The sequence below is a fragment of the Theobroma cacao genome, chromosome 1 (assembly GCF_053813885.1).
Source record: "Theobroma cacao isolate CCN51 chromosome 1, ASM5381388v1, whole genome shotgun sequence".
NCBI lineage: Eukaryota > Viridiplantae > Streptophyta > Magnoliopsida > Malvales > Malvaceae > Theobroma > Theobroma cacao.
The window spans coordinates 13,553,438-13,566,207 of record NC_142639.1 but is presented as its reverse complement, the minus strand read 5'-3'; the positions used below and the strand labels follow the sequence as shown (position 1 = coordinate 13,566,207).

The 12,770-nt window shown below is 28.8% G+C and overlaps 1 protein-coding gene and 1 non-coding gene across 2 annotated transcripts; both read left to right on the top strand.

Moving 5' to 3' along the window:
• The first annotated feature begins 255 nt into the window (after positions 1–255).
• On the top strand, positions 256–2,394 carry LOC18612481 (beta-1,2-N-acetylglucosaminyltransferase II). Its single transcript, XM_018126790.2, has one exon. It carries the CDS (start codon positions 693–695, stop codon positions 2,004–2,006), a length of 1,314 nt encoding a protein of 437 aa, XP_017982279.2. The 5' UTR covers positions 256–692; the 3' UTR covers positions 2,007–2,394.
• A 5,357-nt stretch (positions 2,395–7,751) lies between these two features.
• On the top strand, positions 7,752–7,844 carry LOC148764549 (small nucleolar RNA snoR8a). Its single transcript, XR_016024349.1, has one exon. It is a non-coding gene; the product is annotated as a small nucleolar RNA snoR8a (small nucleolar RNA).
• Positions 7,845–12,770: the final 4,926 nt, after the last annotated feature.

The window sequence follows — 12,770 nt, the reverse complement described above, 5'->3', positions numbered from 1 at the left end:
TTTGGAACAAAAATGGTCAAATAAATAGGATGAGTCATTAAAGAAGAAGGCATATCAAAATTAACTTATTTTGTGGCTTGACTAATCTCAGTAATTCTTCCACCACTTAAAAATGGAAATTAATTCTATTAATTGCCTAACTTAAAAGTTTAATTAATTCATTTTCCCATTTCTGGCCAAACTTGTACAGTAACTGTTTTACTATTTATTAAGCCTGCATTTTAACGCGTTTCTCTTTGATCTTTCCGTCTTCAGCCAAGTCAATTTCCTCCTTGTACACGTACTTTCCTTTACCTTTCCCAGTTTAAACCCGTCAACCGAGAAATATACACCGTTGGGCTTTCTGATTTTTGGCTGCCACCACCTATTCCCTATTTTATTAATCTCTTCTCTTCCTTTTCTTGATCTCTTCACTTCCCTCTAATCTAAACTTTGATCTCCATTTTCATGGGTTTTGCGGTTTCTTTTTAACGGCTAAAGCCATTGATTCCAGTTTCGGCAAGGGGATGGCTCAGTGTTGAAGAATTGTTTTTTGAGGTTTTTGGCTCTTACCCTTTCACTTGTTCACCTTCTTCTAAAATGGGTTGCTGTTATTTTTTGCTGTTCGATTGTCTATGAATGTAAAGTGTTTATTTTTTTGGGCTTTTCTGATACTTCTTTGGAGACAGCAACTTTGACTTGGAAGTTGCTGGATGCTGTCTGTTGTTTGCTCTATGGCTAATTATAAGAAACCCCGTTTGAAGGATGCGGCTTTTAAACGTTTGCTGTCTGTAGTTTTAGTTACTTTATTAGGGGTTTCACTTTTAATAGTTTCTCTTAGGACCAATGTTAACCCAGCTTCTAATGGATTCGATGAAGATTTAAGTGGAAGTGATGATATTCAGAGCTCTAGTGGGAAACTCAACCTTCCTCAGCAGAATGAATTTTCAATCCAATTGGAAAAACGAAACTGGTTGCCCCCTAGGAATGTAGATCTATATCCAAAGTTAGCTAAAGGTCATATAACCATTGTTTTATACGTGCATAATCGGCCGCAATATCTCCAAGTAGTTGTTAAGAGCTTGTCCAAGGTTGTGGGGATAAGTGAAACTTTATTGATCGTTAGTCATGATGGTTACTTTGAAGAAATGAATAAGATCGTGGAAGGGATCAAATTTTGCCAAGTGAAACAGATATTTGCCCCTTATTCGCCACATGTGTTCACTGACAGTTTTCCTGGTGTGTCATCAAATGACTGTATGGAAAAGGATGATGCAGAGAAGAAACATTGTATTGGGAATCCTGATCAGTATGGAAACCACCGATCTCCGAAGATAGTTTCTTTGAAGCATCATTGGTGGTGGATGATGAACACTGTGTGGGATGGATTGAAGGAGACCAGAGGGCATGATGGACATATTCTTTTCATAGAAGAGGATCACTTTATTTATCCCAATGCATATCGCAACTTACAGCTTCTTGTATCTATGAAGCCCAACAAATGCCCAGATTGCTATGCTGCAAATCTGGCACCTTGTGACGTGAATTCAAGAGGAGAAGGATGGGATAGTTTGGTTGCAGAGAGAATGGGAAATGTGGGTTATGCCTTTAACCGGACTGTCTGGAGGAAAATCCATAGGAAGGCTAAAGAGTTTTGCTTCTTTGACGATTACAACTGGGATATAACGATGTGGGCAACAGTTTATCCTTCATTTGGCAGTCCAGTGTACACATTACGAGGTCCAAGGACTAGTGCAGTTCACTTTGGGAAGTGCGGTTTACATCAGGGCCAAGGTCAGAGTAATGCTTGCATTGATAATGGATCAGTGAACATTCAAGTAGATGAAATTGATAAAGTTGCTAATATTGGATCAGAATGGGATGTGCGTGTCTATCACAATCAACCAGGGTATAAAGCTGGGTTTAAGGGTTGGGGTGGTTGGGGGGATGACAGAGACCGTCAATTGTGTCTGAGTTATTCTCAAATGTACCATTCCTTTAACACTTCTTCAGCTGTGATGAGTTGAGACTTCGGCATCTCAGTTTTCCCACTGTTGTAACTGGTGAGATCTGAATTATTTTTCTTCAATAGTTTTTATAACTATATACATGAGAAGTTGTTATAATTTGTAAAATTGACAACTTTTCTTATTCTTTGTCCAAATTTTGCTCCAAAAAAGCCAGATTTGTCTTGTTTCCTTTGCAAATCTGAAGCAGTATGATCCTCCTAGATGTCATAAAAACTTATCTTGGGAGCAAGTGGATAACTTTTTGGCCTTTGAGGGCAATATTTTTATGTTGACAGTAGTGATTCCTTTTGAGCTCAAATTGCTTTGTACGTTGGTTGACATGGAAAATTTTCTTTATCATATTAATAAATGGAAATAATCACCAATGTCTATGTGATTTCATTGATGCCTTTGTACGGATGCATATGCATATCGTCTTCTGTCACACATATACACACAAAAATCACCTTATTGACTGTTTCCCTTGGAATTGAAAATTCTTGCATTGCCTATGATATGAATCAATATGCTTGCTTGATAATAGTCCTATATGTTGATGGTTGCCTCTGCTTTTAATGCTGAAGCAGATTTAGTGGGTGTGCCTGCACCTTTTCTGCATCTTGTAACAAAGAGAAATGCTTTTCAATTTTTTGAGTGGATGACAAAAGTATGACTGGTTTAGTGAATGAAGAATGATAACCTACTTGCTGTGGACTACTTAAACAGCAATTGGAATTATTGGAGACTGAAAATGCTTTAATTGATCAGAGGATTGTAGAAAACCTGATACATTCGTGTTGATTCCATTCATTCATTTATGGTCCAACATTATGAGGAACTGGCGAGATAGATGATGTAAATTGAACTTGCAGCTAACTGAGAAGTAGGTTTAAAAGCATACATCAAGTTCTAGAATGTGTTCATTCTATATCTAAAAGTATCAATAGAGATGGTATGTTACATGGTAATAGCAAGTCGCGTGCCTAGCTTAGTTTTACAGCAAAACAAAAATTGTGCAAGGAAGAATATGGTATGAGCTGTTAGAATGAAAGTTTCTGTAAAATTGGTCAACTGGAAGAGGTTTAAATTTCTGAGGCTGTGTCAACGAGGAAGACAAAAGAATTTCATTCCTTGTACGTACCCCTTGTGTTTTCATTTTCTACAAGGTATATATAGTCCAATATGGACACTAAGGTGATTTCATGCATCATGTCTCTGCTTGCATACACACATGGCCATAAGTGTATTATGCATGCATGCATCCTTAAAGTAAATCTCTTTTGACATTTCTGTGCTCGATCCTGGTATGGGGAACAAGAGTATTATTTGTGTGTTCTAGGACCTTTTTGTTCAGAGTTCAGTATGAAACAATTGGTGGTCTATCTGTTGGAGCTTATTTTGTGCTTTTAGAATTCAGATTATTCAGCACTTTTATTCTGTTCTATGTGAACCTATTTGGAGCTGAGGGCATGTTGTGTTAGGTAAAAGTCTTGAATCTATTTCAATACTTAAACATTAAGGTTTTGCTTGGTACGGTGGATAGAAATAATGAAAACATGAAAAACTGGAGGACAAAAGTGAAAAAATAGAAAACATGTTTTTCTATCCATTGTAATGCTTGGTAGGAAAGATAGAGAAGTTAAAAATTATATTATTTTACCTTTTACCCTTTGTAAGTTGAGATGAAAAGGTAAAATCTAAAAAAATGATGAACAATCTTGTAAATATGCTACACTTTGACTCATACTTTTCCCATTTGCTCTTCTCCCATCTTTTCAATTTGGAATGATTTTCTTTTGTGAATAAGGATGGAAAATCATAATCTCTTCTATTTTCTTTCCCCTCACTTTTCTCTCTTACCAGGCACTACTGAAAATCATTTTCTTTTTACTTTTCCATCCACCTTTCCTTCTTCCCATTTTTCCACCCTACCAAGTAAAGCCAAAGTGAAAATTTAACAAAAATAAGTTTATATATGGTATAATGCTGAATTTATTTACAGATAGATGTTGACTAATTAGGGAGATTGACAATGTCAGGCACTGAAATGGGACAGCGAAATGTTATAACTATATCAACAATATCTATTGGGATTGGATGGAGCTTCATGCCCTTTCCTTCTCATTTCACCTTCTTTTAACACTTATTGTTTCATCCGTGGACTTCTTTCACTATTATGTCATTGGAAATCAACTGAGTTGGTACTTTGCCAGTAGCACACCTGGTCATTCTTTCAGAATCTACTTATTTGTCGAGAGATGAACATTGTGTTTCAGTTTGGACATCTGAGCCAGATACATTTTATTGGTGCATCAAAGTCTGCTCATGGCTACCCATTCTTTCCTTCCTTTCTAGTCTCTTCTTTCTTTGGCAACTTAATGTTATTGCATGAATGATATCTTAGAGCGTCAGTATGTAAAGCTGCATTAAGATAGTATAGTCCCTTTTCCCGTTGTATTTAAATTTACTGCCAAAGAATAACTTGCTCAAGTGAAAGCTCTTTGTTCCTACTGTCCATGGCCATCAATTCAGTAACCAGTACCTAGAAACCAGTAAGCAAACTAAAATTTGTTTGTGGAGTCATTTTGGCTACAACTTGCAGACTTTTTATTGGTTATGGTGAACATTTGGTGTTGTAGGATAAGAAATATAATAGAAAAGAAATTGATTCATGTAGACAGTAAAATGCGAGCAACCATTTTTCCCTATTTTCTTGAACATTTAAAACTTGATAGGAAAAAGGAGAAAGAGGAAGAGCAAGCAATGTGTAAGTTTTTGTTCCATCTATTAAGGGACTGTACAATGGAAGAAAAACGCCCAAATAATTGTAATAATTTATTGTTCACCTTATTAATTACTTCTAATTCGTTCATTGCATCGTACTATGAAACCAATTGAAATGTTGAATCAATAACAATACGGAAGTATCTGAGAGAAGTGAATTGGATTAATAAAAATAATGCACAAACATAAATAGTGAAAAGGAAAATGAAAACCACACGAACGATCCTCTTTCTAGGTGCCGGCGTTGGAACTATATATTAAGCTTATTTATAAGTCATTCTATAAACCATTTTTTTCACCAAAGTAACACTCTCTCCTTCCTAAGCTCCAAACCAACTAAAACTCTGCTCTTGAGTTACCATGGTGCAAATATCCTAAAAAAAATTAGTTTGAATCCAAAAAATACCCCCAATCCAAAATTTATCCCAATCAATTAGATACTAAAATATTTTTTACACACATCCACATGTTGCGAGTAGTGTCACAAGCAATTACTCTTTCTTCAAAAATGTTATCTTATAGAGATATACAATATCTATTAATACCATATTAATATTATGTTAGTGTCACGTAGATATAAAATGACAAGTGTCAATTTTATTAAGGGCAATTAATCAATCATTAGTCATAAAGATTTATTTAACCCAAAATAAAAGTATAAGAGTTTAATTGAATGCAATAAAAGAATAAGAACTTATTTAAATATTCTTGAATAGTTTAGAAACTTATTTGAGTATTATGCCAAAAAAACTCACAAATATTTTTAAAAAAAGTTTAAATAAATTTTTATATCTTTATTTTCAATCAAATAAACTCATATGATTAACTGTTGACTAATGGTTATTAGTTGAAATGTCATTTATTATTTTATATTATATATTATTGATGTGACATTTTAACATGACATAATGGATAAAAACGTGACATGTTGATAGACATGTTGACGTGGTTATGTGATACTTTCACCGACCATATGATATTAAAAATAACTAGTGATAAAGGGCGGAGCGTCCCTTCACAACCCCTTAAAAAATTGTAAAAATTTTTATAAATTACATATATTTTTCAATGAACCCTTAAAATAATTTTTTATTAAATTATTAATACAATATGTTATATATATTTTTAATGGGCTCCTAAAAAAAGTTTTTATTAAATTATTAATACAAATAAAAAATAATAAAATGACTTTGTAAATCCATTTAACTTTACCCTAACTCTTAAATTTTTTCCTTTTAGGTTTCTTTACACTCCTTTCCATCTCTTTCTTTTTCTCTTTCTCTTTTCTTTTGTCTTTTTATTGTGAAATTACAATAAAGTAAAGTTTTTTTTATCTTTCTTTTTCTATTTATATTATTATTATTTATTTTTTTCAATTCTATTCTATTTGATCATGTGTTTTAAATATTTATAAATTTTCTTTTCAAATTTTTATAAATCATCAACTATATTCTTCTTTTTCCTTTTTTGTTATATAATTCTATATTCTACTTGTCATGTTTTTCTTTTCTTTTTATGTGTTCTTAATGATTTAAGTTTTTAAAAATTAAAAAATTATTATATAATTCTCAAATATGCTTTGTAGCGTTGCATTATTATTGTTGCTTAAAATTTCACCAATATATCATTTTTATTAATCTTGATTATATAAGATATTTTTTAATATGCTTTATGTTTTATATTTAATTAAAAAGAAATTATCTTTGAGTATTTAATCTTTAAACAATACTAATTATATAAGAAAAGATTATTAATCTTATATATCATATTTAATTATTTATATTTTATATATTATTCCTCTTCATTTTTGGCTCCCCAACAAAAGCTAACTAACTCTGCCCCTGCTAGTGATGTTTTGACAAATGACAATTTGTCAATTGCTAATCATAAAGACTCATCAAAATGAAAATAAATAAATTTGATTAAATGTAAAAAAAATAAAGATTTATTTTATAATGCAAAATCTTTTTAAGACATTATACCTTTTCAAAACATTTTGATGTTATTCATTTAAAAAAAGTTGTGATCACATTCGTCTTAAGCTGAAAATTAAACTTAATATTTACCGAATTTTTATTTTACCATGAATGAATTGTCACCTATTTTGTTGAGATTAGTTGGGCAAAAGGTGTAGTTTTCACTTTGGTCAAAAGATCTATCCAGTCCTTATACTTGTCAATTTTATTTAATTCAATCCCTGTACTCAAAATCGAAGTAATTTAGTCTCTTGATTTTGAGAATTGCATCAATATACTCCCTCCCCCTAACAGTATCTAATTTTGTCGTTAAAGGGTGACATCAGTGCTGACGTATCATATTTTATAACGTAGTGTTGAAATAATAACATGACAGTGCTGACATAGCAATGCCACGTGGCACTATATGATAACGTGGCACTAACATGTTGACATGTCAGTGCCACGTGGGAGATCAAAAAATTTTTTTTAAAAAAATTTACCACATCATAAAGATTAAATTGAACAAAAATATATAATAAGAGACTAAATTGAACAAAATTAAGATATCGAGGGACTAAATTAAAAAAATTTAAAAAATATAAATATTTAACTAGATTATTAATATGCTTATTAATAAGTCAAATATATAAGTGTAAAAGATTTATGGTGCTAAAAATATATATATATATATATATATATATATTTTTTTTTTCTTACTTGATTATTTGATTTTAGAATATGTAAATTAATTTATCTTTTTAAAAAAATTAAGTTTGAATTCTCCTTCTATAAAAAAAATTTTGAAAAAATTTCATACCTAAAGTCAAATTTACATGAATAACTTGTATTACATTAAAATAAAATAATATAAAATGACTAAATGAATTCTTTTTTCTTCTATTTAGAATAGTATAAAAGTTTGAAATTTATTTAACTTTGTTTTTAACTTGAGCTAAAGTCAAATTAGCAAATATGTTGATTTAGTTTTTTGTTTTAAAAAAAAATGAAGAATAGAGATATGGAGTTAGCGATGATTATAAAAATAATTCTTTATTCTGACTTGCTTAATTTGGATATAACAAACCTCTTATTACAACCATAGAATCTGAGCTCCCCCTTCTAATTTTTTATTTATTTTTTATGTTTTTATTTTGCTTAATATTTTAAGTTATAATTTTTAAGTTAAAATTTCCTAAGTTAAAGACTGTATTTATAGTTTATAAAGTTAAATTTAATTGTAAATATTTGTATAATTTTATTTTATTAATAAATTTTTTATCAATCCAAATTAATAATTTAAATTTAGCAGAATTTGATTGTGGTATTTGAATTTAAATAAAATCATTTTATAAGAAATTTTGAGTAAATTTAAATAAAAGGTAAATTGGGTAAGAGTTAAATAATTTCAAAAAAATGTGTATTTGTAAATTGTGAAAGTTGTAACTAAATCAACATATTTAGTCATTCTACATTATTTTATTTTAACGTAATGCAAGTTATTCATCTAAATTTGACTTTAGAAATAAAATATTTTCAAAATTTTTTTATAGAAGGAGAATTCAAACTTAATTTTATAAAAAAGATAAATTAATTTACATATCCTATAATCAAATAATCAAGAAAATATTATATATATATATATATATTTTTTAAATACCATAAATCTTTTACACTTAAATATTTAGCTTATTAATAAACTTATCAATAATCTACTTAAATATTTTGTATTTTTCAAATATTTTTTTCAATTTAATCACTCAACATCTCAATTTTGTTTAATTTAGTTCATGTACTATATGTTTTTGTTCAATGTAGTCCCTATGACGTGACAGAATTTTTTTTTTGAAAATTTTTTTGATCTGCCACATCATCGTATAGTGTCATATGGCATTGCCACGTCATCACTCAGTGCCACATGACATGCCATGTCATCATCTCAATGTCACCTCATCAGAATGTGACACGTCATTACTAACGTCATCCTTTAACTGCAAAATTAGATGCTATTAAGGGGAGAGATTAAATTGACATAATTCTCAAAGTCAAGAGATTAAATTGCTTCGATTTTGAGTACAAAGATTAAATTGAACAAAATTAAAGAGTATAGTGGCTGGATAAGTCTTTTGACTTTTTCACTTTTCAATGATGAAGAGTGTGGAACCAAACAAGTGAACTAGTTTAGAGTCTAAGGCTCACCACTCTCATCCTTAGAGGGGACACACAATTGCTTGAAACGGGAGACACGTATCCATTTGCTTCCTTGATACTAACGACTAAAGTATACGATTAGACTTGTCAAAATGGATATGACCAATTGAGTCAGTCATTTTTTATTGGAAGTGGAGTGATTTAGGTATGAAAATTTAAGCCTATATTAAAATCGAGGCTTAAATAGGCCAATCCATCTGATCACTGGGTTGTCTCAAGTTGAAGAGGGCTAGCCTTGGGTTAGATGAAAAATAAAATATTTTAATAATTTTTTATATTTAGCTATATAAAATTAATAATTTAGTTACCACTAGTATTACTTATTTTTATATATTTCAATATTTTTAATCTTTACTTATTGAATTAATAATTTTAGTTAAGATTGAAACTCACTCTTTTTTTCTTTTATAACAATGAATATTAAATCATAAATTGATAATGATTCAGATTTTGATATATCATTACTGTCCAAATAAGATTCAAATGTTTTGCCTGCAGATGAGAATTGAGGACGACATAAATGAGTCTTAAAGTTTCTATTTATTTGATTATATACTTATGTTTATGAAATGACAGTTTGTGTTAAAGATTGAAACTTTATTTATATTTGATGTAATTTATTTATTTATTTATATTTGGTGTAATTTATTTGTTAATTTATGTTAATTAACAAATAAATTAATGAATTTCTTCTAGCCCTGCGAATTAGAAGAAAAATAAAATATTTTAATAATTTATGTTAATTTAATAATTTTATCTATTTAGCTATATAAAATTAATAATTTAGTTTCCATTGGTATTACTTATTTTTATATATTTCAATATTTTTAATCTTTACTTATTGAATTAATAATTTTTGTTAAGATTGAAACTCACTCTTTTTTTCTTTTATAACAATGAATATTAAATGATAAATTGATAATAATTCAAACTTTGAGATATCATTATTATCTAAATAAGATTCAAATGTTTTGCCTGAAGATGAGAATTGAGGGAGAGATAAATGAGTCTTAAAGTTTTTATTTATTTGATTATATACTTATATTTATGGAATAATAGTTTGTGTTAAAAATTGAAACTTTATTTATATTTGATGTAATTTATTTATTTATTTATATTTGATGTAATTTATTTATTTTTAATATTTTTTATTATTCAATTTGTAAATTAAATCATGAAATAATTTTATTGGTAGAGAATTTTTTAAATACAATTGTAAAAATGAATTTTTCTATTTAAAAAAAAATGAATTAACCCAACTTGACCCATCAGCTAGTAAAAAATGGATTGAGCAGGAGTTTTGATTGCTCGTATAAAAATAAATTGACCCGATCTAACTCATATTTTCTCTATGTACGAGGGTTTAGGCTTCGTCTGTTCATATTGACAACTTTAGATATGACGATGCTTAGTAGGTGAGTAGTGATAGAGACACGTACCATCTTCCCACGTGCGCTTTGAGATGTAGCCCCCACTGCATGTTCCTTTTCTAACACAGTTTCCAACTCCCACTTGGATGATCATTCCATCCAGGATCAGATCACCGATTTGAGATTTGGATATTGAAATTTGGGTATTTTTGTATTTTGATTTACGTTCTTTTTAAATTTGGGTCATTTTCATTTTTGTGATAATTGCTCAAATCTAATTTTTTTCAAGTTTGTAACTGACTTTTTAGATTTTGAATTATATTAAACTAGTTGGTGTCACAATTTAATCAAATTATTTTATACTTGGATGATTTATTTTAAAACATGAATAACAAAAATAAAAGAAAAATAAAACATCTTACAAATGAAGTTGTCGTCATTTAAACTTTTATGGAAGAAAATATTTTCTCAAAACCATTATAGAGTTGATATCGTAATTCCTATTATGACGTTGTTCCAACATTTGGATTGAAACTATGAGATGAGAAATGATTTTGGTTTCAATGAATTTGAATTAATTTTGAGATGATTTTATAACTTGACATGCCTATGGTCTAAATTAATGATCATTTAAAAATTATATACAAAATCAACTAAATATTTACAAATTGTAAGATATTTTTTCTAGAAAGCAAATTAATATAAAACTTGAAAAAAAATTGTCTTTCATCAAGCTGAGTCACTTACCCCAAATGTTAATAACTACAAAAAATAAACAGATAATATATAAATTATTATGAATATTTTTGTGAATATCTATTTATTCTATCTATATTTATATTTGATGTAAATTATATTGGATTATGATTTAATCTATCTAATCTCTAAGTATTATCTTCATCTTGTAAATTCTATTAAGATAAAGGAGTTATTTGCCTATAAATAAGCCCCCTCAATTCATTTGTAAACACACACTTCAATAAGATCTCTTTTCTCCTCTTAAATACTTTTTTTCTTCTCTTATTCTTACAATTATCTTTATTTGTTCTTTTAAGTTATTTTTCATAATATAAATAAATAAAGTTACCTACAACATTAAACAAAATGTTAAAACTTTAAAAGTAATAAAATTTAACAATAAATGAATTATGATACGCAATGTATGAATTATCTTGTAGAATTTATAAGTTTAGTACACATTTTTATTGTAATTCATATTTATGAAAATAAAATATTATTATTTAATTATATATAATTTTAAATAAATTTATCAAATCTAGAGTCAATCCTCAATCACATTGAATCACAAAGTTGGTTCTATGATCGATTTTATGAAAATATGAATTGATTCGTGATTCAATTGGTGTGTGATCCCAACTTAAAAACCGTCCACTTGAATTATGTTCACTCTTAGTTACAACATGAGTTTATTAATTATTTATAAATATTATTATGAGTTTATGAAATTTGATGTTGATGAATTTGTGGATTTATTTTGATAAATTTAGTGATTTTCTTCATTGTGATAAAACATATCATCGGATTTCCTTAACATCAAATTTGCCCAATTAATACTAGCCTAAGTTGTCATTCTCTTACTGTTGATTACATCTCTCAAACGCTCACTCCATCCATTCAGTTAGAGGTAGATTGAAGCCGGTGACTGTCGTCACTTCTCAATTTTTATTTTTATTTTTTGAATTGAATCATTAATCAGATCTTAAATGATTACCCTTTAATCAATTTTCATATAAAATCGTAAATTCGTCACTGGATTTATCTATTTCTTTCTCCTTCCAATTCTTCTTTCTCTCGTAACAAGTTGAAATAATTTGAGCACTAACAACTTTGTGAAGGTCGCTGCTAAACTAAGTTCCAAAGTTAATTTTGAGGATGCAAAAAACTTGTGGAGAGAAGAAGAATCCAAAGCAGATATGGTTGAGAGGAATCCCCTTTTTGGTTCAGAATGGAATCGCCACAACAATATCATGTGAACACCCAAACTTTGTTATTGCTTTTTTGTGCTATGCTCTTACTTTATTGCTCATTAAATGCTGCGTTTTGTAACTTTCATGATAACTAGGAAACTGCCTTGCATGCAGTCCTGCGGTTCCATGTACATTTTGTTTATATTAGAAATGCTTTTGGTACTAACAAATAATAAAAAAATGCCACATGTTAACCAAATATGTGTGTGTTTTTTTGTTATTTCATTTACTTATAAACTTTTGGATCCCATAGATTCTTGGATGACAACATCTAAAACTAAGGGAGGAATAGTTTAGGGGGAGTGTGCTTTGCTTGGCAATCTTACTTAACTTTGTAGGTCAAATCTTTAATTATCATTAATTAAAAAGAATTTAATCATTACTGTATTTCAATATCTAATTTAATGATAAGTACATAAATTTTTTAGTTTTAAAAAATATTTTCAATTCTTCTTTCCTTAAATTATGAAAAAA